The 27,384-nt window shown below is 36.8% G+C and overlaps 3 protein-coding genes across 4 annotated transcripts; 2 read left to right on the top strand and 1 right to left on the bottom strand.

The window, feature by feature from the left end:
* The first annotated feature begins 185 nt into the window (after nucleotides 1–185).
* On the top strand, nucleotides 186–5,098 carry LOC113503601 (metaxin-1). 2 transcript variants are annotated; one of them, XM_026885650.1, is made up of 6 exons: nucleotides 186–366; nucleotides 449–595; nucleotides 898–1,167; nucleotides 1,465–1,699; nucleotides 1,894–2,048; nucleotides 4,259–5,098. In XM_026885650.1, exons 1-6 carry the CDS (start codon nucleotides 289–291, stop codon nucleotides 4,382–4,384), a joined length of 1,011 nt encoding a protein of 336 aa, XP_026741451.1. In that variant the 5' UTR covers nucleotides 186–288; the 3' UTR covers nucleotides 4,385–5,098. The 2 variants fall into 2 exon arrangements, with proteins under 2 accessions (XP_026741451.1, XP_026741452.1); XM_026885651.1 differs by lacking the exon at nucleotides 4,259–5,098 and adding an exon at nucleotides 2,593–3,813 and having other exon boundaries at nucleotides 189–366.
* A 4-nt stretch (nucleotides 5,099–5,102) lies between these two features.
* On the bottom strand, nucleotides 5,103–20,875 carry LOC113503600 (myotubularin-related protein 10-B). Its single transcript, XM_026885649.1, has 12 exons — nucleotides 20,429–20,875; nucleotides 20,056–20,110; nucleotides 15,594–15,730; nucleotides 14,020–14,178; nucleotides 12,360–12,815; nucleotides 11,654–11,821; nucleotides 10,928–11,057; nucleotides 10,562–10,697; nucleotides 10,077–10,317; nucleotides 9,721–9,844; nucleotides 8,581–8,759; nucleotides 5,103–8,392 (listed from the first exon to the last, which is right to left on the bottom strand). Exons 1-12 carry the CDS (start codon nucleotides 20,483–20,485, stop codon nucleotides 8,174–8,176), a joined length of 2,061 nt encoding a protein of 686 aa, XP_026741450.1. The 5' UTR covers nucleotides 20,486–20,875; the 3' UTR covers nucleotides 5,103–8,173.
* Nucleotides 20,876–21,277: 402 nt separating this feature from the next.
* Nucleotides 21,278–26,744, top strand: LOC113503324 (E3 ubiquitin-protein ligase RNF115-like). Its single transcript, XM_026885181.1, has 6 exons — nucleotides 21,278–21,519; nucleotides 22,157–22,336; nucleotides 24,396–24,451; nucleotides 25,466–25,605; nucleotides 25,963–26,124; nucleotides 26,232–26,744. The coding sequence occupies exons 1-6, from the start codon at nucleotides 21,436–21,438 to the stop codon at nucleotides 26,399–26,401; spliced, it is 792 nt and encodes a 263-aa protein (XP_026740982.1). The 5' UTR covers nucleotides 21,278–21,435; the 3' UTR covers nucleotides 26,402–26,744.
* The last annotated feature ends 640 nt before the right edge of the window (nucleotides 26,745–27,384 follow it).

Below are 27,384 nucleotides of genomic sequence, written 5' to 3'. Positions count from 1 at the left end.
AAAGAAAGGTCCACCCATTGGACCACGTATTTTATTTATATACGATTGATGATGAATCTGATACATTGGTACCTGTGATTCGTAATAAAAAAAAAGATGATTCAAAGTGCAGGCAAATCAAAACGGATTCGATTAAATGTAATAGTCGACTACATCACACTAAATGTATGGTGGTGGTGTTGTAAGAAAAGAAAAAAAATAAAAATGATCTGTCTGTCATGCATGTCATTTGATCAATGTTAGGAAAATTGATAGGGAATATTATTTGTTTCAAGATTCAATAAAATAATGGCTAGTATAGAGCTAGATATATGGCGAGGAGAATGGGGTCTCGCCTCCATCGATTTAGAATGTCTCAAAGTTTTAGTACGTCATTTTCTAAATAACCTATAACCGTTTATTGTGCCGGTACCTCTTTGGTATTTATTCTTTATTTCATTATTCGCAGACGTATATGAAATTTATCGGAGTGCCAGTAAGAGTTCGAGAAGCTAACAATCCATTTTTCACGCCAAAGGGACGGCTCCCTGTTATGAGGGACGGTCGCAAGCTACTTACAAATTTTGAGGAAGTGGTTGAGCATCTAAAATCTCTGGTAATGTTCTTATTGATATATTCACCTTCATGTGTATGAAAGTTGATCTTGTTTTACGCTTCATTTGTTATTTCAATGAGTATCATGTTATACCACATGGCAGGATTTTTTAAGGTGATGAAACTACATTAGCCTTTTTGCAACATGCTATATAAGTGTATTTATGTTAAATGTATTGGATATTCATCATATTATGAATTTCAATGAAGGTACCTGTCATATAAGATTACTATTTTGTACACCATTATAATGAATCAACATAATCTGTAATATTTTCTCATGCACCCATTTTTTTTTTACAGCATTATAGTACGGATGTACACCTAAACACGAAACAGGCAGCTGAAGCTAGTGCATTTACACAATACTTACGAGAGAAGCTGTACCCTGCATATCAGTATGCATGGTGGGTGGATGAGAAAAATTACAGTGACCTTACAAGGCCGACATATGCCAAAGCACTCTGTATTCCATTCAACTTTTACTACCCATCACGCTATCAGAATGCAGCTAAAGAAATGATAGACGCACTGTATGGAGAACACACAGATTTAAGGGAAATTGAGAAAACTGTAAGTAATGACTATTGTTCTAAGGCCAGGAACTATGTTGTTTTAAATTAATATTATTGGACTTTGAACTTAACATAAAATACTAATTGTTAATAGTTGCGTAACATCAAGCATATTCTCTTGTTCCTTAAGTCATCAAGGTTATGAGTAACTAATATTTTTGGTAAACATTACCCAGTTTTGTAATGCAACCTGATTGTATTACCTTAAAACTTATTTACAAGGGAAACTTTGTGGTTGAAAGCATATTATTATACATTTTGTACATGAATAAATTAATGGCTAAATATTTTTCAGTTGTACAATGAAGCAGAGAAGTGTCTTAAAACACTATCGGATAGGCTAGGAGAGAGTGAATACTTCTTTGGAAACAGGCCCTCTTCATTTGACGCGACAGTGTTTGCATACCTCGCACCATTGGCCAAAGCACCATTCCCCAACTCCACTCTAGCAAATCACGTCAAAGGCATTGCAAACCTCACCAGATTTGTTGCCAGGATTAACCAGAAAAATTTCAGGCATGTTACAGATGGTAAGTTTTGTTATGATAACTATACAATACATGTTTTATAAAAGCTGTAGGGACATACACGATTGTTCATATTATCTTTAACTTTCAACAATGGTCATTCATCTTGGAAACAAACTGTTATTACTTTTCATTAATCTATACCTAAAACTTTACTATTTGATTTTATACCAGCTAACTGTTGCGCGATGTTTCAGAATACAACAGACAAAATGCCAAGAAGCACTCAACGGGCACACAGTCGGAGCGCGAGGCTGCCAACTTCCCCAACCAGACACGCAACAAGATCCTCGCAGCACTGTTCGCAGCCATAGCCATGACCGGCTATGCTGTCGCCAATGGCATGTTCCAGGTTCGTACTACTTATTCACGAATTTAGTTTGATGGTAGATGGCGCCACCAGCACTTAAGTGCTGGTGGCTTTACAAACAGTGATTTGAATTCAGTCAGCTAATGGTTCCAATAATACCCAGTGTTAGAATGGCGCCATCTTTTATTAAACTTTCTTAAAGCTATTTAGTAAATTAAATGTATAATATAACTTATCTTTGCATCCTCATTGCCTTGTAATTTTTTAGACTTAGTCCTGTAAGAGTCATTAGAATGCATTTGATTTGTGGGGTAGATTTGTTTGCATGATAACTTACATTTATTTAGTTTGAGGGCTCGTAAGTGGTTATAATAGTATTAGTTGTTTTAGTGAATACTATAATAACTAATACATATTATAGTATTATCATGGGATAATAGTTTTATTTATTTGAAACATACACTCTCTTTAGGTGAAAAAGAGGATGGTTTAGTATTGTTAGCTGTCCCCTATTTCACGTCATAGAACACTAGCCGCAAGTTGTATTCTTATTCATTCTCACAACATATCATTTTGTTTTGTTCAGGACCTCAAAGATTATGAACACTCGCGAGAGTACAACGACATGTTTGAGAATGACGAGGACGACAACTGACGCTGACTGCGGGTCGGCAGCGCACCCTCGCACCGCGGCGGCGTGGCCCGCCCGGCAACCAGCCGCCAACCACCCGGCAACCCCCCGCGACCACCCGGCAACCCCCCGCGACCACCCGGCAACCGCCCGCGACCACCCGCAACCCGCGCTCACACACACGCCTCTGCCGGGGTGCCGCTGCACCTCCCGTCCAAACCCGAGACATGACCGTCACAGAACATTAAATAAATAAGATTGCTTGTCTCGAATTTGGATAGGACGTCGCGCACATGCGTCCATGCATTTACCAGTAGTAGAGTCAGAATAGATAGCAGGTAGTTTTACGATTCAAGTCGGATGCTGTTTATGCACTTACAAAATGTTCCTAGGAGACTTTTCAAGTTCCCTACGTGTCTATATGTATATGTGTCTTACAATAAGGTTGCGAGTTGCAGTTATTATATAATTCTAAACGTGTTGGTGGTTAATAACTTTTGATATAGACTAGACTAGACTAGTCTAGCATTAGACGTGGCTTTTTAGTGACTTGTAGATGCTGCATTTTGTTCCTATTGTGTAGAAGAACTGCCTCACTTCATTGTTAAAAAAAAAAGAGTGAATTGCCTTTGATTGCTAAAGCATGGCGATATAATAATAGCTTCAAGTCACTAAACGCCATGGTAGTCGCAGAAATGTTTTAATACATATCTGTTGAATAAAGCACTGAGTCCATAGGATGTATTTTAAAGACGCCAATGTCTAGATATTTGATTATGCCTTAAAACTGTTATAGGTCCCTTATCTTTTGATCAATCATCGTATCTTCGAAATCAATCATTCTAAAATCCGAAGTTGACACTGAAAAATATAAAAGACGGATTATTTATACTTTAGGCTCCCATCGAAGGTTCGGGGATTGATAAAAATGTAGGGTAACGTTTTTGAAACAAAATATATTGGTACTTATAGCAATGGGAATAGAGAGTATTTTGCTATGGACATAGAATTTCCTGAAGTGTTTGAGGCAGAACAAATATACGAGACATAAGTCCACTAAGCTTCGGCTCTGTTTGTAGTGAGCGGTTCAGTAGTAATTTTGGTTTTATGAATGAGAATTTATTTGTTGGTTGTTAACTTATTCCGTGAAGCGTGAATAAAATGTGGTTCGTTAATGTTGCATGTTTTATTTTAAGTTTAAGACCTTCGTAGCCGAGCAGGATTAAAAACAAGGGGCCTGTTTTAATGAATTTGAGACCTAAAGATTAAGAACAGATAGATAAAACAAAATAATATTTCCTTTTTTATGTCTCAGGAGGTTCTACATATATAATTATAGCACTTGCTGTGTTTAGAAGTTTTATTAAAACATTAAGTGCGTGGGCACGTAAGAAGTGCTTTTAATCTGCACAGGAAACTAAGGCAACGTTTTTATGAGATTCAACACAAATAGTTGCTATTTTCAATTGTGAATCCAAATTATCATTAATGAAAATGACCTCCAAACCTAGGTTCAAAATATCTGTTTATATCCTTTTTTTTGCGACTACTTGTTTTAACTAGGTACCTATCTTTTAATTGAGAACCTATCAACTTTGTTGACAAGTTATAAATTCAACAGCGCTGGGCATCGTGGAGTTGGCATAGAACCATGCTCATCAACCGCATCAGAATCGTGAAGAAACACTTTGATAAGATCAACAGACTAAAGGCGGCGAAAGCGGCTGAGGAGGTGAAACCAGCTTAGTCTTACGTGTTGGTGGCATTCACTTATTGGTGAATGGTAATGGTAATATTACCTCTTTCGTAATGTATGTTAGCTGATTTATGGAGGTTTATATGAGTTAATAATAATAAGTATCTGGACTATAAAAAGGGTGTACTTACATTATTTTACTGTAGTTGTAAAACGAATAAAATAGGCCAGTAATCGGTAGCAAACAGAATTTCCTACCAAGAAATTGTACCTTTTATGTACAGAAATCAAGAGTTTCTTTGTTTTGGTACAAATGAAACTTGCATTATTTTATTTTTATAATAACTAACGCATTATTTTGATTATTTCCCTATCGGTTATACGATGTATACGTATACTTATTATCTTATGATGATACACAAATATGTAAAAGACAAATTAACATTGTGTGTGTTCTAGACTGTGTATGTGACATAATTGTCTTTTAGTAATAAATGGATGTTATTTATAAATATGAATTAACCAAAGTGATTCTAATATACAATTATTAGTTTTAAAAAGCCTTTTTATGATATATTTTTTATTTCACATAATTGCGTTTTTTGAATATGCCAAAGATATATTATTTTTGAAAGCATACAAACAGTATTTAATGTTTTATAAAGACCTTTTAATAACTCTTATAAATTTAGGGGTAAAATATTTTTATCTAAGACAATGTTTGTCGTGAGTGTTATATTGGGAATAAAATATAAATAAAACAGACATGTCTCGTAACTCCTTTATTCCTCACATTTGAACATTTCGTGTATTACCTTGTCAGGTACACTAACATAATTTGGTACGAATCATTTCAACATACAATTTGGACTGCACTGGGCTACATGATCATTAATATTCTCTTCTTACTTTTGATACATGGTGAGAAAATGAGATGGCACTAATATCGGGCTTAAGTAGACAGAGGCTTTAATGAATGTTACTTGACAACAACAAAAACGTGTATTTAGGAGGCTAAATGAAACTTATACTACGTTACAAAAGTTTACTAATTTGCTGCTGCTAAAATCGACTAAACTAAAATGTAACAGGCCTGACCCATCTCTAATACAAAATTTCCCGCCCATGCAACAATGACAGTGACATTAGAAACTTGAAAGACATAAGCATACAATCTTTTGTATTAATCAGTTATAACAGTTCGTAAACTTATAAATTATATAAATATTTGCAACTACATGATAAAAATAGTTATACTTACAATGTTACAACAACACTGCTTGTTTCCCAACATGTAGGTTCAATAAAACAGCAGAGCTGGCACGAATGGCTTTACCGTTACAAGTCGTTACATAGAATAACGTCAGTTAAAACTAAAATTACAATCGTGATATGATAAAAAATGATGCATTAATGATTTTACATAAATAATTTGGCATCTTAACGAAATGTAACGCTGATGCCTTTCATGCCAGCTGTACTGGCAGTTTATATTTATAAGGTAACAAGAGGACACGGGAATGTGTCAAACGTGACGTCAGTAGCGACATCTATGTGCAGCAATGTTCATGAAACACCTGCGTATTGCGTTTCAGTAAGTGCTAACACCAGGGTATATTATAACAGTAGCAACTTTTCAGTCTTTTGCTACCAGTCGTTTATACTTTAAAGTTTAACAAAGCAGTTGCCGTACAAGGGTCAACTGTCATTATAGTTATTTTTCAAGTACATTCGAATTCGGTACTTGCGGAGTTTGAGTTCGATGTCAGTTATTTTGGTAAATATCAAAATAAGTTTTAACCGTATATAAATATTATATTTGCCACCTTTTTAATTTGTTCATGAACAAGTGTCTCCTGCAGTCTATAAAACTATTTATGAAGGGGTGAAATTGTTATTGATGGCGCCACTAGCGAAATATTCCGAATACTTAGGACGTATTTGATTCTAAGAATGTTTTTTAAATTTTTAATGTAAGTTGGCGCCAGCGTTTGTTTTATGGCTGACTCTTTACCTAAAGAGCCCCGATATATACTTGTACTATTTAATTTTAACTGAATACACTGTATTCAACTTCCATGACTCAACTTAGTTAGTAATATTATTTAGTGGACAATGATAAAGTACATATTAATATTAACATATCAGTTCAACACAATAGTTGTACGAATATATTCAATAAATGATAATTACAGTAAAATTACGGTCAAATAAATAAGATAATAACAAAGTACTTAAGTAAGCATTGAAGCTGCCATATTTACAACATAATCATTCAACATTCAGTTATATTTTGTATGAATAATATCTGATCAATCTTTATAAAATCATGCGGTTGTTTCTCAAGCGAAATAGTATCTTTAGATTCTGTAGAGTAGTATTAATAAGGATTAGTATTGGTAACAAAATTAGGTACTTATTTATATGTTAACGTTTGACAGTAAGCTCGACATCAAGCAGACATTGAAAGATAATAAATTTGAAATACTGGAATAATTTAGGAATGGCCCGGACGTGTCTACCTATTACCGCATAGACTGAATATTTTCATTTAATTTCAATGGTCACACCATAAAACGATCGTTTATAAAAATATAACTATCATTTCAAAATGGAATATACATTTTTAATCAATTCCTTGTTACAGGGAACTTAAAAATACTTTTATTTATTACAGAAAACGACGCTATATCACGACTATATACAACTTAATTATTATGTACGTCTTAATTGTAACGCGAATATATTAAAATCTAATTTACCTAATACTCCATAATGGCTTCGGCGTAAAACATGAGCCTTGTTCGAGAGACTTGTTCTTGATAAACACTCGGCGGAAGGTTTATTGTCTACCTGTTATTTGGTACAAGGAAATAATAATATCGGGATACGAAAACTGGAAGACTACTATCTTGCTATGAAAACTTCAAGGATAAAATCAAATAACAGTCATCTATATACAAAATAATTGACTAAAATCAACGGACGCGAACTTGATATGAAAACAAGTCATAACATTCACATTTACTCTAATCATTATAATTAAGAATAATCTTCCAGGTAATTAAACATACGTAACAAATATTAGGACGACAACAAACTGTTTAACCTAAGGCGCGGAACACATGGAAGCGACTTGAATAACAGACTTTAAACTTATTGTTTTAGGCTGAAGTGTTAAAATCGCTTGCGACAATTTTCTACATTATTTGATTCCGATTTTAAACTGCTGATTTTGTCATAAAATCGATATGCACACACAATTTCTTTACGTAGTTTTTAAGTGATACTTCGTTTCTTTTTATCAATTTAAATATTAGGCTTCGATTTATCTAAATACTGCCAAACAGGTAAACACAATTAAAAGTAAAAATGTTTAAAATGATAACCGTAGCATTGTTTATGTTTCATATATTTTGTTAACAAAAACTGTCAAATGTCTTGTCCTAATTCAATCAACGGAATTATTACTGCATTTTACATATTCATAAAAAAAAACCAAATTGAACATTTGTTTCTACGGTACAGTAACGGTTATAGTAGTCTATATTTTTGTCTGTAGCTCATTTCGTTGCTACCAAGGTACACTGACCGTACTGCGCGTTTTATTTTTATTATTGGATATTGGTAAAATAAAATGTGTTTTATTTAGTATTAAATTTGTTTGTTTGTATCCGGAGCAGTTACCAATGCCCGAACCATGAACTCTTGAAGCAGGACTGGAGCTGTCGTGGAAGTGAGACGCCGCTACGGGCCTGTGTGTCATCTCGCTTTCACATACGTGGAGTCTTGTTTCAGGTGGTCATAGTAAGTAGGCTGGTAGCTTGCAGCTGCTGTACCTTAGTCGGGCGCGTTGAGTAGGGACTGTGAGTCGAGGAGTTGACTAGCGTCGATGAGGCTGACTTGCATGGCGTCCAGGTCGGGAGCGGCCTCCGCGCGGCTCACGCTGAACGGGAAGAAGCGAGGGACCGCCCACACGCGCGGGGCCGGGCCAGAGCCGTTGGACTGCCGGCTCGACAGGATCGACAGGGACGACAGCTTCTCGTTCAGCTGGTGGATCTGATGCAAATAATAGTGGGGTTTGTAATGACATTGGCGTGTTTGATTCAGTAAAACTTTCTAGAGGCATATTAACCTTAATGCGGTGTCTAGAATAGGCTAGTCGGTGTTAATAAAATATAAGCGTTGGTTAGTACGTATGTGTGATTTTTGCGTCGTGTTTGCTTGCTGTGTGTGTGTGTGTGTACCTGCGCGCGCGCGTGGTAGTTGTGCAGCTGGTACTGCACGGGCCCGGCGGCGGGCGCGTCCAGCGGCGGCAGCCAGCGCTCGTAGCACTGCGCCCACAGCTCCACGCCCGCCACCACGCGACACGGCTGCAGGCGGGACTGGCACGGGCCCGCACTGCCCGTGCCTAGAGACGATTGAGCTAATGGACAAACAAAACATTTTAATTTTTATTTGTCGACAAATAAGGATACCGAACACCACGCTGCGTTCCAAAATTGGCCTTATAGAGGTCGGTAAAAAGTCTGCCAGCCCAAAATGGGATTGGTCGTGTCACGTCAGTGGCATGGACAGCGGTCGTTGGGCCAAACTCACCACACTATGGGAGCCAGCGGATGGACGGCGTCGCCGTGGGTGGCCTAGGAAGCGGTGGTAAGACGACCTTAACGCTTACCACGCGGGCTGGTTCCATGAGGCCCAGAATAGAGAATCGTGGAAGGATTTGGAGTAGGCCTTTGCCCAGCAGTGGGACGCAGTGGGCTAGATAAATTGGTCTACATCTTTCTTTTTATCTCATCGATTGATTGAATACTTATCCCAGCAATAATAATTTCAGAAGAAACGACGTCTATGACATAGCTGACGCTTAAGTCATCTATCTATCTATATATATAAAAATGAATTGCTGTTCGTTAGTCTCGCTAAAACTCGAGAACGGCTGAACCGTTTTTTTAGTCTTCAAATATTCTTCAAAATAATAAGAAAAAATTGCGACAAACTCGGAAAAAAAATGACAAATTTAATTTACTAAGGTGTAGGCACCATATTCCGATGTATTTAAAAGAACGATGTTCCCGGCTGTGTCTCTAAATATCGCCGTGGGGCATGCCGGACCTATGATTGACTGCGTTACATATTCCGCTTCAAATATGGTTCAAAATTGTACATATTGTAAAGCTGTCAATTGGCAAAAAGAAAAACACGGTATGTGCGGCTCAGGAGGGAAGGTACATATTGAAATGTTTCAAAAATCTTTCAGAAATATTAAGATCTAAACTAAACTAAGCAGTGACCATTCACAGTCAAAACATTTCTTAAATAAATAAAAGACGAAGTCGAGAGCAACAGCTAATACAAAATATAATTTCAATCAATATACTTACATAGCCTTTGTGATTGCGTGGTACTGGCGGGTTTGGTGCCCATGTACAACGGGTTGTAGAACAACGCCTTGTCCTGCTCTGAGAACTGTTCGCCCCAATCCCATACTGGCCTCTGAACGAAGTTCTAAGGGAAAAAGAAGTAATATAATATAATTATCGTTTTCAATAATATGTCATTTCAAACAGGGTCATGGAGAGTTTAATAACTACACTGAATCTTTTTATTGAAACCTTTTTGTTTCACGACTACTTCAGCCTCTCATTTCGATTTTGCTGTTACCTCTTGTTTAGCATTGGGAACCTTGTAAATTTGTAATATATTCGTTTAGTTTAGAACAACAAAACACCCAGCTCACCTTAGCCACAGCTAGATCGCGATCCCTCGCGCAGTTGAACAGGAAGGTGTCGAAGATATGGTTGTGCGCGGCGTCCCAGAGCGTGGTGAGGTAGGTCTCGGAGTACTGGAAGGCGGCCGGGAACTGCTGCAGCAGCTGCCAGGCGCAGTCCAGGAACAGCAGCAGCACGGGCGCCGCCTGCGCCGCCGCCGCCGCGCCCTTCACCTGCTCCTTGGGGCTGCCCGGCCGCGGGAGACCGAACCTGGGGGGGGACTTACTGTATGCAAACCTGTTTCATGTATTCTCATTGGCCTGCTTGGTATCACTTATCTCATACTCCAGTTATAAACTTATGGACAACAATATATCACAAAACTAAAAGTAAAATTCTGACGTGAATAGTGGTTAAATAAAATGTTCTTTACGAAGTAATTTTATATGATGACTTGTTAACTAAGTCACTCTCATAAAAGATAGACAAATGCAAAAAAAACTATATATCACACCTATCACAGAAGGGGTGTCCGAGCGCGATCCATTCCTTTTGTATGAGCGACTGGAATCCCGATATCGTTCGGAAGTAAGGGTCCACCAGCAGCTGAGTGAGGCACGATACCACCGCACAGTAGTCCACGCCATCACCTTAAATAAAATAATACTTCAGCAAAATACAACAGGTGATTCTCTATATAAATAGAAGTTGGATAAAGGATGTCCAACAAAACAAGCACCATTTAAGACTGGCTCGGTTGTGGCTGATTCCGGATTAAAATGGCATTAATTACTCAAAACAATGATTAAGTATCTTACAAGTACAAAGCGGTACCACTTTGCAGTTATAGTTCTCAACTACAATAGTTTGGGTAAGTTACCTTCTTGTAAGACAACAGTGACGTTATTGGCGAGTTGTTGCGCGGCGTCGTCCGCGAAGGCGATGCAGTTGGCCACGTAGCGGAGCCACCGGCTCTCGTCCAGGATCGTGTAGTACTGCGAGTCTTGGTTCTGCCAAAGTAAAATATATTGTATTTAAGAGATTATTAAGCTTATTTTTGCTTGTTAAACTATACTTTTTGCCTTAGACTATAAGGTATTTTTAACTTATTTATAGATGAAAAGACACAAAGTTTTTGTTTTGAGCACCATTGTTGTGATATTATAGCATTTCCCATGAAGAAATATTTCTAATAAAATATTTGTACTAAACAATCAGAATATAGGCTAACAAAGGTAGTCTGTAAACAATTGTCCCATATTGTTTATTATTGTATCAAGTAGTGAAGGAATTTCTGAAGTTCATTCACAACGCGATAATAACAGGAAAATTGAATTGTTTCTTATGGACTAGCAACATAAACCACAGCGTGTAGAATGTTTACCTACAACAAGTTTTCTTAGAATGTGTACTTTGCGGGCATTCCCTTGAAAGATAAGGTTCAAGCAAGTTATATAGTCCTTCACATATCTTTAAATTAATAAATTAGAAGTCACGTTGTTCGACTTCTAAACAACTCAATCCAATTGAATCAAAGTTGCACACTGTGTGCCGTTTGATCCAACTGTTTGAAAAATAGATACGTTTATATGTTTATTTAACTTACCCAGAATTGTCGTAACGTGGTCGGTGTACATAATTCAACGAGTTTCTTATAGGAGGTCTGTAGCGTGGTCAGAGGGGGCAGTACGTTGGCCCCGCTGGTATTCGTGAACGTGTTGCCGCACAGGTAGATCACGTGGGGCGGCGTCAGCTTCGGGTGGGAGCGACGCACCTGCGAATATACACTCTATATGTGAGCATTAAGGTTGATATTTGGTTGATAAAATAGGTTACATAAGATAGATAGATTTTTAAGTCAGGAAGTTACCCTTAACTGTGATGTAACTGTTGTAAGACAAAAACATGGTTGCTTATATATAGGAATCGAACCCAACGCTCCGTCTATGGCAGTGAGGGCCATTAACGACTAGACCAACAGGTCAGTCAAATGTACAGACTGTGAAGGTACATAGTAGTCTCTACACAATAATTAAATTTATTAGTAACTAGTTATCACAAGTATGACAACAGCAAATGTAAAGTGTCATGACCTATTTCATTTTCCTCATGACGTAAGCCTATGATGCCTATGTTTTACGTACTTTATGACGTGGATATTGGGGAAACTCGACATATGACGAAACCTGTCATGTATTCTATACCAAAAGGGTTTAGTTTTTTTGTCAATCTTCTAACAAGGAAATACGAAAATGAACCTTTTTCGTTTGGAATAAGGATGATAAATCAATATTACAACGATATAAGCATACCTGTTCTAAAAGCACGCTCTCCGCGGTGGCCGACTGTTCAGTTGACAGTAGTTCTCCGCTTCTCAGTAAGGCAGCGCCTTCAGGCCTGCCCCACACCCATATCGGGACCCTTCCCGACCGAAAGTGGCGCGCCGACTCCATTAGATTATAATCAAGTACTGAACTGGGAACTATGAGTGTTTCCCCTGCAGTCAACATGAAAGCGTCCGATGTTCCGTTTATGCAGGTTATCCTCCAGTGCGGGCACTCGCACCGCTCTAGTTCCCGCTTCCAGTCGCCGGGCCTGTGGAACATGTTCATGTCGGAGGGGAGCGTCGGGTAGTACGGCTCTCTGTACTCGAACGCGAACAGGAGGTCGTGTCTCTTTGGGAATGCGTGGTGCATTAGAGCTAGTGCTATTTTGCGGCCGTTGTCGATTGGGGAGTTCGCAAAGCTGAACGTAAGGACTTTCATGTTCTGTAAGGAAACGTTTTAAATTGTTATTGTTGTGCACGATACATAATACGAATTTCAGTAAAATATATTTTGTTGCTTATGCATTTATAGCTTTATTCAGCACAGGTCAGGATGGTTAAATAGTTCAAGGTTAAATGAATATGGTATTCATTATTTGTTTTTAAATATTTTGCCCCAATCATAAAGACTTTACTTTAAAAAGTTTTTATTCATTCATTAAAAATATAATATTTTCCTAGCCGTTCATACTGAGTCACTTATGACTCACATTTATAAATTACATTAAAAGTTTAAAACCTATGCGATAACTTAAACTGAATGGATTACAAATCTAAACGGTTCTAATATCTGTTTTATAGAGTGTACTCGATAGCCATGTGACAGTGAGTCAACGCTAATCAGATTAGATAAGCGGCGAACAGATTGGCGGGCATCTGTATGTCTTGTGTGTGTGGTGTATGGAACGTATTTGATAGCTATGTCAATATTGATGAATAACTGGCTGGTTTTCACGTTCCTAAATAGTTTTTGGGTGCTTGTTTTTTTTTTAAGACATCTGCCTGGCATCTGATTTTGTTGATTTACGGTTTCCAATGTTATTAGTATATTTGTATTCTAAGTTTTTGTTTTGTTTTCACTTGATCTATTTGTTACTGGAAGTGAAATTTAATTCTATTTTTATTCATGATTCAGCTGGCATACCTTCCTTTAAAACTTAATCATACTCAAATTATGGATAGCGTGCTTTTTTTTAATTCCTATTTATACCGCTTAAGTCATTCTCAGACTTATTAGCTAATGACATGAATCATGATGTGCGGTTAAATAAAAAATGTTCGCCAACAATCTAACAAGATATGTGGATGTTGTTCATTTCTACCGCATTCGCACTCAAATACAATATTCTTAATCAAAACATCGTTATCTTTGTAAATAAATTTGGTGTGAGTAAAATATTTTGTTTTAAGGCAAAAATATGGGTAATCTTGTAAACATAAGGAATATAATAGATTAAGAGCATTTGAGGCAAAATCCCAAGATTACTCTGGAATACCCGAATTTTGCTAATTACTTCAGGGCCAAAGGATTGGCGAGTCATTCTAGTCGACGGAGACTATCAAATAATGTAGTACCAAAAGAAAGATTATCATCATATTATCCATTTAAAATATATGACGCTTTCTGTAGTTTATCTGTGTCTTACCTTACAAACAACCTGCAGACCCTTGACCTTGGCGGGCATGTCCCCGTAAGGCATGAGTCTCCGCCGGCGTATAGGGCCGCCATCAGTCAGCCACACAGCGCCGACACCGGTCAGGGGCACGTCGAACGCGCCCAGCAGGAAGTTGCGCTGGCAGTACTCCTGAATAACCGTCAAAAGAATTTCGGTTTTTATACTACTGAAAAGGACAGCACGAATAACCGAGTGATATAAGTAACCACGCCAACTGAGCAGTAGACATGTTGAGGGTTCGATCCCGTGTACAAGTATTTGTGTGAAGCACAAAAGCTATTTCTGAGTCGGGGTGTCTTTTGCATGTGACTTGAATGTTAGTGAAAGCCCCCGCGAAACAAGTCTTTGTGTATTAAATAATGCAATGGCTTCTTGTAAATAAATAAATGAAGTTAAGCTTAACTATGCTTAGTACCTAATGAGGCAGCGGGATTGTCCAAAAGGGTTGACAGAACACGATGGGCAAAAGTAGGACTAGAAACATATGTGGATTTTAGTGAGTAGGAGTCTGACACTCCCTTCCGTCTAACCCAAAGCGGAAGGAGACATTTGATGATATCCCATCCGAAAAGTACTTTGCTTAGGCTAACTTTTTACATCAACCTTTTCAACTAATGTGCAAAGCGCTAAAATATTTTATTAGGTCATCGACCACCGCCAAGATAATTAAACTATCTATTTGTGTCCATACCGTTTGCAGCTGGACAAATATACAATATTCACATGCAAATATATAAATTAAAGGAGTCTTTTTTTCATCAAGTTCCGAAACTAAATCATACAAAAAAACTAAAACTGTTAATGATAAAACTTCTTACCTAAAATAACATAAGAGATATAAATACAATTAGTTAATTAATATTATTCTCGTATCAACTTAATGACAGTTTTAATTACCTCGCTATCAACTAAGAAATTAACGAGCGGATTTAAAAGAATATCCTTTAGAAAGTCGAGCATTGTTATGAGAGAAAGAAAGGTGTAACAATGGCGCGAGGAATGATGAACCGGCGACGGTTTTTACACGACTTACAATAGTTTGAATAACTATTAAAAATTGCGCCGAGATAAATGAGGTGTCTGGATCATGGCACTATTATGGTTATTATGGGCCTGTGACGAAACTGGATCGAGTAACCGCAGCTTTAAGATATTTCCGGCGTGATTGTATTTGAATAGGGTATTTAACATAATCTTATAATAAAAATGACTATAGTCCGTCACACAGATTTTCAAGAAATGAATACATATTTTTCATTTTATCGCATCATTTAAAAGAATGAAGATACAAAGCACTTAAATTTGGTGGGGGCTAAAACCATCGCTTGCTAGAAAAAGCCTAGTAAGTGACGGCACACGAGATTCTAAATCACTTTATTACCGTATTTTTTTGTTTCCGAGATAAAAGAAAAAACACGTTTACAATATTTTTTGGAAATCTATCGGACGGACTAAACAGATCTTTTTTTTTCAAATACCCTATTCAGCTTTTCCCAATTTGGTAAAATATCAGGTTCAGCAAATCATAAGTATGATGTACTTACATCAGTTGTTGAGTTCTCCAGGGGAACGAAGGAAAGCTTGTAGTTGGTGACGAAGAGTGACCCGAAGCGGCCGCGGTCCCATTCGCTGAGCGGCGTCAGCATCACCACGCTGTGCGCGGCGCCTGTCACCAGCTCCCCTAGGAAAACGAGTAACTTAACTCAATCACAAGCAAAAGGACGTTAGTTCCCTAAGTATCGGTAAAGGTTCATAATATTTCACGACTACTTTGAGGTAGAAAGCCGGCAGACACTACGGTGGTCGTGTTTAGTGGATATTTCTCTCGAGAGCAGTTAATTTACATATTACTCATAGCAAAAGCTATTTTCCTCCTCGTAGTAAAATTAATTAATTCGCTTGACCCGTGTTCAACTGGTTCGGGCTACATTCATAATTTTGTTGGTTTCCGTTTCTATGTTTACTTTAGCGCTAAGTGTTAGGCTATAAATAATCTCTTGAGAAATTAAATTATTAAACCTCTATTTCTTAGATGAAAATCACGTGTGTACCACTCACTCGGCAAGTATTGACATCCATTTGGATGCAATACTTGTTTTACCCCATGTTTTTCAAAGCAGACTTTTCGTAAAATGAGTATTTGCATACTTTAAACGTAGTGAAAATGGCCTATACAAATAATATACGATATAATTATTTATCTAAACTAAATATGTGTGAAGGTGTGACTACAGACGTAGTATATGTAGTTTACAGCAAATATGTAAAAGGGGAATTTCACGATCACCTCATCACAAAGCGGGTGGGTTTTTATTTCGTAACTTAAGACCGCGTCATGACGCATTTTCTCGAGATGACGCAAAGCGTTCCTACGTTAGATTTGCACATGAATGACATAATTGCACATCGCGGGGTTTCACCCACAAATGTTTCATTAAGAAACTCATTTACAAGAGAATAACGACTAGACAAGGCAAATGATAGTAAGTATGTGATTGAAGAGAAAAGATAAACTTTTTATGCAATTAACGATGATCTACGTTTCTTATATAATGGAAGGATACACTGGCAATTAAATAGAGCAAAATGCTTGACGATAATGGTTACCCTTGAAATGAACGATTAGTAATGATTAAGTACACTATTCTGCGTGTAATCATACATGTTTGTACTACTAGGAGTTACGAGCAAAACTGATAACTTTAATTGTATAATACGTTTCTGGATTGATAAGATAAAACTATAGCCAATATGTGTTTAGGTTGGTCATTATTGAAAGAAAACGGAACAAAACCTTAGCTAGCTTCTAAAGTGAAGCGAATGCGTGCGCAACTTTGTTCTAGCAATTCAATAATTAAAATATCATCACAATACCCGTTTTAGCTTGCAAATATTTTTTATTATATCTATATACGGCAACGACCTCCACGCACATTATATGAGTCATTAGCAAATTATAAATATTGTGTTACGTAAATCGCGCTCTGATTAACACTGTAACAATTCTTATCAAATGAAGTATTGTTATAAATTAATTAGCATTTACAATTAGAAACATGTTGCGTATTATTTACTAACATTGGTTTAAGTTTGGACATTTCAAGATCACAGTTACGTTGTGTTGTGTTGAAGTTTTGTTATGACTTGAACTTGAAAGATGATATCTTCACATCGTTTAACTAACATTGAAACATTTATTCCTGCAGTGTTAATGAAAGTAGCAATTGCTGTACAACATGTTCCCGTATCAATTAAAACTATTTTCAGAAATAGATAGAAAAAAAACGTCATTTCCAAGTCAGTTCGTAAAAAAGAAAGCGCATTAATGAATTAAGTTATGCGCATGAAAAATCTGTAAATAATCATAAAAATTATAAATAAAACTAAAATTACTGTTCGCAAATAGAGCGCAACCATGAAAATTGTATTTGGAAACTATTTTAAAATATGTACGATTAGTAAAGCTTACTGGAGCGAGGAAAACAAGTCATTCTGGAGCTTGGTAAAATTGTGTCTTATTAGTTAGTGTTCGCAAGCCTGTCTGTACAAAGTGACACGTAGCCCGTAATTATAGTGTCATTGCACTTTCTATTGATACCGCTATATCTTCGAAATCTGTAGATAACCGTCGAAAGAAAAAAAACTCCGTGTCGAATCACATCTGGAACGTCGAATTACTCGGATTTTATGAAGTAACAGGTCAACATGGCACAAAGGATCGTAAAACTAAAGTTGTTTGTCAATAATATGACTGATAAGTTACCATAAAATAATAAATAATTGTCCAGGTTTGAGTTTGTATTGTGACTTTGTTATAATTTAGTTCCAGTACGTCACAGTGATACACTTAAGCATTTTAATGATCGATCTACACCGTAATTAAAGATGACATTACAGACGGGTGATAAACCTTTCATTATGGTTATTTTTTAATTACAATTAACATTTTATCATATGACACCAACACATTTATAATTTGACTATTTATTAAACTCTTAATAAATAAAAGCATCTTTAATCTATTAATTTGCGGTGTTTTTTAGACAGACCCTGATAGGAAGTACCAGGCGCTCATAGCACCGGAGAGTTTTGTTAGATGCGACGATGGAAAGTGCCAAACATTTTACACTAAAACAACTGTTCGGCCTTCGCAGTCAGCGATCTGGACCATACTTTTTATCGCGATTTGTCGAAGGAAATAAGAACAGTTTACGCAAGACACGTGACCTTCAATGTTGTCTTTGACTCATGCGGTATCGAGCCGCGAAAATATTTAAGGCGAATTCCGGAGGCCAGTTGTGAGCTGCGCTGTTATTGCAAATCTTTCGGCCTTTAATAAGAATTTGTTTTTCATTGTTTTGGTTATTTAATCGAGTTTATTCACAATTTCAAGAAAATTGATGCATTAATCCTCTTTACGACACTGTGTTTTTTGTTCAAATTGGTTTTAAGTTCCAAAGAAGATTGTCTAAACTGTGAAACTCATTTACAGCACATAAATGGGCAATGGGCATTCACTTCATCATAATATTTACAGAATACGCTGAAAATCTACATGACAATCTACAACATGTACTTTCGGAATGATACATTACATAGATATGCTTTAAAGAAGGTCACAGATAGCAGTAAATTTGCATTTTTTTTCAAATTTCGTTCTTTAATTAGGACGACATGCAAAAATACAGTTTGATAGGTATTTAAAGGGCAGCACTGCACCTACCTTTCCTGAGAACACCCATTGCGATTCACAATACACTATCAAATGGTCAATGGTGTATAGGACACCACTTCCTCCTGCCATTACCATAGGTTAAGTTACCAGGCATTCATAAAAGGCGATACAGTTACGTATACGCAATGCATACGTAATCATTATTATTGTAATTTGCATCGCGCCTGTGTCGGGTGAAATAAAATGTTGTGGAATAAACACAGGTTTCATTGTTTTGCCCTTGGATGGTTTGTAATTAAACGAAATTGTAATATGTCACTGACCTGACGTATATCGTACGACAACGTGTGTTACGGTATATTCTCCGAAAAAAATTATACATCATTATTTATTCATAAAACAAATTTTATGGATTCACATTTTGAACGCGAAAATATTAATAAGGATGTTTTTCCTTTTGTAATAATTAATTTGTTCTATAATTTGAGTTGTTTGTTTCCAAATTTTTGTTGATAAAGAATGGTTTTTCTATTACACTTCAAGAATTTCGTAAACTTTTTTCGAAAAAACAAAATATTTGTTATGTAAATTTCTTACAGTTATAACTGAAAATGCAACAAAAAATGTTATTATTGCAATTATAGAGGCCATAAGGATTTATCTGTAGAAATTTTTCTGGTAGTTTTTGTATAAAATTCTATATTGCTATACATCTCATTGCTATAAATGTGACATCTTCTTGTTGATTCCAGTTACAAAACTTGTGACTGCTTACAATTATTGATAGCGCTTTGTGACTTTACTTTATTAGGAGTTCTAGGTTCTAATCAATCATTGTAGCGAAGGTCACTTAGAGTATTATTTAGCTTTTAGTTTTATAATGGATTGGAAAATTTACAATTTAGGAGGAACAGCCCTTTTAATAAATTCAATTAACCAGCCTGTGTATTTATAATAATTTAACCTTAAATTATTGATACCTCAGTGCCAGAAGAATTAAAAAATATATTAGTGCAACAATTGCATTATTTAGCATATCATCCACAACTAATTTAATTTTATAAAAATTATATGATATTGCTGAAAAGATTCAAATCTACCTAACCTGAAGTCTATACACATTTTGCTAAGTAAAAGCAAATTCAAATCATTGTCTTATCAGCCTGTAGCTATTTACCGATGAAGGACTGATTGAAGGTCCTGGGCTTTTAATATTATTTATATTAAAAGCAAGACCTTCAATGATTTGAATTGCTTTACACTAGTATTGTTTCTTAAAACTTTAATTTACAAGGGTTTATTTTATTAAAAAATATATCTCTCACACTTACCATTTAATAGTTTGGGCTTTATTTCTTGTAATGAACCATTTTTTTCTCCTTTACTCTGCAAATAAATTAATGACAGTTTTAATTAATCTTCCAGATATTGTTTTGCTAATTTGCATCATACTTTACAAATAACATTCATTTTGTTTGTTTTCTTGCTGCTTGGCATCAATCCTTCTTTTAAAAATTGTAGGACAAATTACTCACTTAAGGTAGGAATTAACAGAATGGGTTATTTTTACTATAAACTACGTTTGTATTACATTACGTCGACTTTCTAACCTCCCTCAATCAAACTTCATGATAATAACTATGTTTTACTTTGAGAATAGTGATAAAAATTAAAGAAGTAGCATAAAATACATGCAATTCTTACCAGCGGAGATACGTTAATGTAACTCTTGAAGTTTTGAACCAACTTTTTCTCATTCATTGTAATCAAATAATACCAACTCTGCGTTGACCCACTTAGACCGATTTCAACTTTGTGTTTTTGTTTCAATGTATAAATAGATCCCTATATTAGGTTAAACGGAAGGTGATAGTTGATTAAATTAACAATTATCAACATGATTTTTCTTATTTTACATATTTTTGATAACAATCATTTGCACAAACACTGTACTATCTGGATACAATTTATTCATTAGCACTTTGGTATATCTTCATTAAAACAGCAAGTCTCGGTAAATTAATCATAATGAATACTAAAAATAGTACAAGACATGATGATACTCATGATGAAGGCAATATTTTTGTAATTTTATAATAAAAATGACCAACAGCAAACACGCAAACGACTAACGACAGATGACTGTTGGTATTGTAAGCATGAAATTATAAAAAAATAACAATATTCTCATTTGCAACTATAACAAAAAGTCATTAAAGTTAAAACTGTTGTTTGTTTAGATAAGCAAGCAAAATAAGAATAATTATACCCTGAGAAATTTTGCAATTGTTTCTGTTTGCTCGTTCCAGCATTAAGCAACCTAACTAAAGTCTTTACTACTGAATTGAATCCTTTGGTTATCAGGAAAATGAGATATTTGTATGGTTTTTTTTATGCCTTATATGTTTAAATCATTAATCATTAAAGAATTTAATTTGAAATGAAGAACCATACTTTCTTTAACTCATTGAATGCTTTTCATGGGATTGTTTAATTCATAGAGCATAGACTATCAACCCAGTCTCTATAATGGTCTGTGGCATTGCAGCATCTGTGATTTTTTTAGAAAAAAGTCATACCATAGATTGTGCATGTCTTATAAAAAAATGGCGATTGTTAAATTTTTGTTGAGAGTTTGAAAGCACAATCCTCAAGCACATATTTAAAACTTTAAATATCTGTTGGTGAAACTGTGAATATATATTCTTAAAATGGCTGACGCTTTGGTTGAGCGGAGACCCACCGCTCGGTTTTTCTGCCACAGGTGTAACATAGAATTCGAAGATGTTTTGCAGGTAAAAATCAATAGTTTTGGTTATTTTAGCTATTATTGGATCAGTTGTGAAGTGTTCACCACGTTTACTTTATGAAGAGGTCCTCCTGGATGCATTGGATCTAATTTACATAGGCTTATACTGAGGGACTACATTTCCGTGGCTAATTTCCATTAAGGCTATTGGTGCAGCCGGTTCACAATACTGCGTGACATTTCTTTAGAAAATAGTCCAGGGGTCAGAATTGACGGGAAATTGCTTATTTCACACAGTTACATCATACACATTATATGATGTTTTCCATTGCGACATTGGAACATTTTTTGTGTACTCAGTAAATCTACTTCCACTATCCAACAATAGGTATAGGAATGTTATTGATGTCAATAGAAATGTCTGCTCTATAATACTTAGTTAGGAAGATCATAAGTTATTGAGGTATAGAATATTTTGGAGTGATATTCTCTACATATTGTAATATATATTAATATTCTGATTGTTTCCCTCAGCCCAACTCTCCTTCAACTCTTCAAGTTTTATTTAATGGTTTTTTGTTCATATTATTTTTCAATTTTAAGCTCTTGAATGGAGCTTTATTAAATAATAACATTAAAATTATAATTATTCAATATTTAATTGTTCCCTCTAAATGTTTCAGGATTATACATGTCCATATTGTGCCAGCGGTTTCATTGAACAACTTGAAAATGAGACCGAAGGCCTGGCGCTGTCTGGTGACGACTTCAGTGATGCTGACATGAGCAATATTGATGATATGAGCAATATAGATGACATGAGCAATCTGGATGACTCAGATGAAATACACCACTTGTCACAAGTAAGGTTTTAAATACTTCTGAATTGTGATATATGAACTATTTATGTATAGTTGTTACATAAACTAAGGCCTTCAATTGTCCAACCACAAGTTATTTTTAAATATCACAGATGGTAGGACATAGTGAGGTATTTAGTATATATTTATATTCTGAAGTAGTTATCTTGTAGTTTAAGTAATGTAAAAATGTACTTAATTCTTTATTTCCAATCAGATGTTTTGTCAATGTAAAGGGAGCCAATGAACTGTAAACAAGTAATAATGTAATTTGTGAATCATCACAATTGTTTACATTGTAATATGTCTTCAATGGTATTTTAGTTCAAACAGTAATTTATCCTTAAAACTGTGATAAGGACAACAAGTTTATTCAAGACTGGTATTATCTTGTACTTCATAGTTAGATGATAACATACCTGGTATAGGTCTGTGGTATAGGTTTATAGACCAATATTGTGCAGGAACAAAGCAATAACAAAAATAAACTTAATATTAAAGAACAAATTTCTATAATATGTACTGTACTATGTGCGTGGTGAATGTAATAAAAGATTAATTTGTTTATTTACATGTTCAGCAGACAGTACTATAAAATTATTTTCTTTCCTTTTCTTATTTTTTTTATAATACCTGTGTAGTAAATATGGTTTCACAATTTTTGGGCCTTTCACAAAGAGATCTTATTTGAATGAATATACAACCAAATGTAATATTGACACATGTTGTAACTGCTGTAAGTGTGTCAGGACTCCCTGGGGACATAGGTGTTCTAATTTGACGTAGGTGTTGTTATCGCTGCGGTCGCGTGAGGCGGCGGCGGCGGTCTCGTCGACACGTGACGTGGCCGCCGCGTCGCGATAACAAATGTTTTGAAGTTTCCACTGGCGTTTATGTTCGCAGCCACGGCTTGACAATCCCACGTGGCCGCCGCGCGATACTTATTTATAGATAAGATCGATTATGCGCATTTGCTACACGCTGCTGATGTTTATCATGTCTTATTACCTCGCCGAAATACTGATAACACTTTTATACCGATTTTCGCTAATGTTCTCGAACTTGTTTTGGTTACTGATTGTTTATTCATATCATATGTTTACAAAACATTTGTATTATGATAAAACAACAGTTATACATTTTAAAATGTTTAAAATTATTGACCTAGAGCTGTTTCTTAGCATCCGCATAAACAGACAAGAAGTAAAATATGTTTCTGATATTAAGGAATTTTCGGACTTTGTAAACTGGTGATGAATTTATCAATAATTATACTTAGCATATTTGAATATCACAATGATTCGCATTTATGCACGTCATAATTAAATAACACCGCGATAGTTACAATGAGTCCGTAGTTCTTAAGATATTGTATGGTGTATGTAAATTGCAAACGTCAATGGCAGTGTCCTTTCAATTGGATGATGTCATGTTTTATTTTGGAATTGCAAGTGGTGGCGTGGTGGCCCAGAGGTTTACGCACCGGCGTCAAACGCACAAGGTTGCTGGTTCAATCCCAGGCAAGTACCAATGTGACTTTTTCAATGTCATATGTACTGTTGTATGCTCTGTATTATGTAGCTGTTCTTATTCATCGCTGAGGAAAGGAAAAATGTCTAAAATTTGCACTTACTATTGATGCGGGTCTTATGCCGTCGTGTAAGCAAGACGCTCTCATATCTATGAAGAGCGCCGTCTTGCTTTCTAGGTACCTAGGTACCTTGCTTTCTAGGTCTATTGCCGCACAGGTACCTGCACCAGGTACCTGTGCGGCAATAGACCTGTTACGTACCTTAGTACTAGTTACTAATTCCCTATCCATATGGAAAGTGACCTTTATCTCAGACTGACTTGCACACATGATGTCTAAATGATTATCAGTCTAGTAGATGCTCGTTCTATAGAAAGAGAACGAGTAGAGCAAACTGTTATTTTATAGTATAGAATCTGAATACTTTTGTCCCAGATTACATTGACTCAACTCAAATACCATTGTTACCGATCGCCATAACGAGCTACGCATTCAAACATAATATTATTATAATCTATTCGTTTATTTCAGGGCACCCCGCCAATGCTGAACGATCTAGCATTCCTAATGTCGGGCAGTCGGCTGCGGTAAGTTATTTTATTGTCTGCCATATCTAAGGAGCATGCATTTAAAAACAAACAACATTGTAGTCTATTAGATAATAGGGATGATGACAATTTTTTTTTGCAGTGCCCGTCTTTTTTGTATAATAATGGATACGAATTTTTTAATTTGTCCCGCAAACATATATTGACCAAATTACAGTGAATGTAACTTACGCGTGACGTCACGATTGAGTATAAATTTTACTCTATCGTTACGTCACAAGCCCCCTCTCCTAAACATTAAAGCAGTCAATTCTAGTTTTTCTGAAAAAGGAACAAATACGTGTCTCATACTTTTCAATTATCTAACTGAGGGACTAATGAGATTTTTTCTTTTTATACCCAGTCATCATCCCTATTATTATTCAAGCATCTTATTTAACTTTAACATTACTTGGAATTAAATCTGATATGACCTTAAATAGAAATAGTCTTTGTATCACGCAATTTTCAAAGTACGGATGTTGACGTAGAACCGGTAGAACACACCTATAACGCTCATGCGTGTGAAACGGGTCCCATTTATGTAGTCTGATGACGATCCAAAGAGGGTTTTATTGCTGTGTATGCGCATCATTGTATACCGCACCTACACTCGTACGTAGTTTGTTGTACCTATCACAGAATGACGCTTGTCGAATATCTGAGTAACGCACGAATGAGATCGTATTGATGACGTCGATAAAACATTTGGCTGCTCACACCTTACACGTCTCGTGTGCCGGTTGTTTCTATGTAAATAAATATGCTAGGTTATTAAAAGTGTATAGGTGACGAGTTAAAGATCTTAGGTGACATTTTTACACATTGTTAAATGTTATAATTGTAATATATGAGGAAATGTTCCTCTTGGTATCTGTCTCTTAGCATCACATTTTTATTCTGGCCTGTTTGGCTTCGATTACTTGGTTTTCAAGCTGTGATTTAAATACCACACCGACTACAAATAATTTTATCCAGCAAAATAACAATTAATTGTTAATTTGTGTGTCACAGCGGGGCGGGTCGGCGTGAGACGCTGATGGAGCAGCTGGTGTGGATGATAGGCGGCGCGCGGCCCGCCACCGGCGCGGTCACGGCCGGCGCGCCCTTCGTGCTCGTGGGCGCGCCCGGGGACTACGTGTTCGGCGGAGAAGGTACGCAGCCCGGGAGCGAACCTGGCTCCATTAGCCCAGGAGACATGCTGATGACACTTTATTGAGTCCTAAAATATTTTAAAAGCGTCTTCGATACCCAAACCTTCCTAAATGGAAACAATGATTTGAGCTAGTATAATGTTTAGACACATTTCCAAATCTATAGAAACCGCTATGAGTTATTTGAAATTTTAATGTAAACAATCTATGTCACGTGTTGGGGTGCGTTTGGGGATTCTGTTCAAGATTTAGTATACTATTGACCTAAATCTATGCGCATCCATTATAGATTGATACCCAAATTTGATTCTTATTGCATTTTCACAATTTTTAAAACAACCGTTATGATGTTTTCAGGTCTGGACGCAGTAGTGACTCAGTTATTAGGCCAGCTAGAGAATGCAGGCCCGCCGCCGCTACCTCGCGAGCAAATCGCCGCGCTGCCATCCGAGCTCGTGAGCGAGGAGCAAGCCGCCGCCAACACGTCCTGCTCCGTCTGCTGGGAGAACTTCCAGTCCGGTATGACGACCTCCTGCGGGCTGTACCAGCCTAGTACCGCGGCTGCATGCTGTTAAATAATAATCTTTGTTGAGCACTCTTTAACGTGTACCCGTCCGCGCTGGCAGGCGAGACGGTGTCGCGGCTGGAGTGCGACCACATCTTCCACTCGTCGTGCATCTCGCCGTGGCTGCAGCTGCACGCCACGTGCCCCATCTGCCGCCGCTCGCTGCTGGGCGAGGCGGGCGCGGGCGCGGGCGAGGCGGGCGCGGCGGGCGCGGGCCAGTACCGTGAGTAGCGTCCTGCTGCAGCGTGTGTGCCGGGGCCCGTGTGTGACCGTGTGCTTGCCGCAGCGTCGCTGTCGGAGCTGCTGGTGCGGCGCCTGCCGCGCGCGGGCTGGGCGGAGTCCAGCAGCTCGTCGGGCAGCATGTCCACGTCGTCGGCGGGGCTGTGGGCGGCCGAGCGCGAGGCCACCAACTCCAGCAGCTCGGACTCGTCGTCGTCGCTCACGTCGGCCGAGCGCGAGCAGCGCCACTACAACATGGACATAGACTTCGACTAAGCGCTCGGGACTCGCTCTCGCGCCGCGCGGTGGACTCGCCTCGACGATGGTTGTGTTGGTGCAGTGTTCAGTTGTGATGTGTTCGTGATACGACGTTGTTGGACAGTAAGTTAAAACGTTTATTTTTTTATTTATGTCAAATTGATAATATTTTTCATATTGTATCACATGAATGCGACCATTGTACGAGCGTCTAAAAATATATAGTTGATACCTAAACTTAAAGTTCTTACTTTATAGAAAATAGTTGATCATTTAAAGGAACTGTTGGAGTTGTGTGCCTTTGATTTGTATTGCAGTGTAGTGAACACAAGGTAACATGGTCATGTATTCCAAATGCCACATTCTAATTGTCCAAATGCTTGAACCGCGACCCTTGACGGTTCGGAATGCCGTGCATTTGAGATGTATAGTGACTCAGAGAAAATTATTTTGCTACTGTGAGAATAACTGGTAACAGTGTTGTCTGCAAAATATGTATTACATAAAATTTTTACTATGTACAAAATTTTCTGAGTGAATAATAATTGAATGTTTGTTGTATACAATTTTCTTATAGCATTGATATTTTTTTTCTTTTGTAAATTTTGTAAATATGCATGTAAGTTTAAGAATTTTGCTATAAGCTGTAGTATATTGAATACTCAGACAAATAGCTGGATATATATTTCGAAAAGAAGTAATTTTAAATTGGGTTTTATTATTAATAAGGGGATCCT

The sequence above is a fragment of the Trichoplusia ni genome, chromosome 19 (genome assembly GCF_003590095.1).
Source record: "Trichoplusia ni isolate ovarian cell line Hi5 chromosome 19, tn1, whole genome shotgun sequence".
In the NCBI taxonomy this organism is placed as follows: domain Eukaryota; kingdom Metazoa; phylum Arthropoda; class Insecta; order Lepidoptera; family Noctuidae; genus Trichoplusia; species Trichoplusia ni.
The sequence above is the reverse complement of the archived record's forward strand: the minus strand, read 5'-3'. Positions and strand labels throughout refer to the sequence as shown.

Bases quoted from the DNA above. Each gene is read 5' to 3' on its own strand.
- LOC113503600 (XM_026885649.1), bottom strand. From the start codon at position 20,485: ATGAATGAGAAAAAGTTGGTTCAAAACTTCAAGAGTTACATTAACGTA. The intron at 15,731-20,055 runs GTAAGTGTGAGA...TCGTTTTCCTAG, and splicing joins AAAGCCCAAACTATTAAATG to GGGAGCTGGTGACAGGCGCC. The intron at 10,698-10,927 runs GTAACTTACCCA...ATTTTATTTAAG, and splicing joins CACTGTTGTCTTACAAGAAG to GTGATGGCGTGGACTACTGT.
- LOC113503324 (XM_026885181.1), top strand. From the start codon at position 21,436: ATGGCTGACGCTTTGGTTGAGCGGAGACCCACCGCTCGGTTTTTCTGC. The intron at 24,452-25,465 runs GTAAGTTATTTT...TGTGTGTCACAG, and splicing joins ATGTCGGGCAGTCGGCTGCG to CGGGGCGGGTCGGCGTGAGA. The intron at 25,606-25,962 runs GTACGCAGCCCG...TGATGTTTTCAG, and splicing joins CTACGTGTTCGGCGGAGAAG to GTCTGGACGCAGTAGTGACT.
- LOC113503601 (XM_026885650.1), top strand. From the start codon at position 289: ATGGCTAGTATAGAGCTAGATATATGGCGAGGAGAATGGGGTCTCGCC. The intron at 367-448 runs GTACGTCATTTT...CATTATTCGCAG, and splicing joins TAGAATGTCTCAAAGTTTTA to ACGTATATGAAATTTATCGG. The intron at 1,700-1,893 runs GTAAGTTTTGTT...GCGATGTTTCAG, and splicing joins TTTCAGGCATGTTACAGATG to AATACAACAGACAAAATGCC.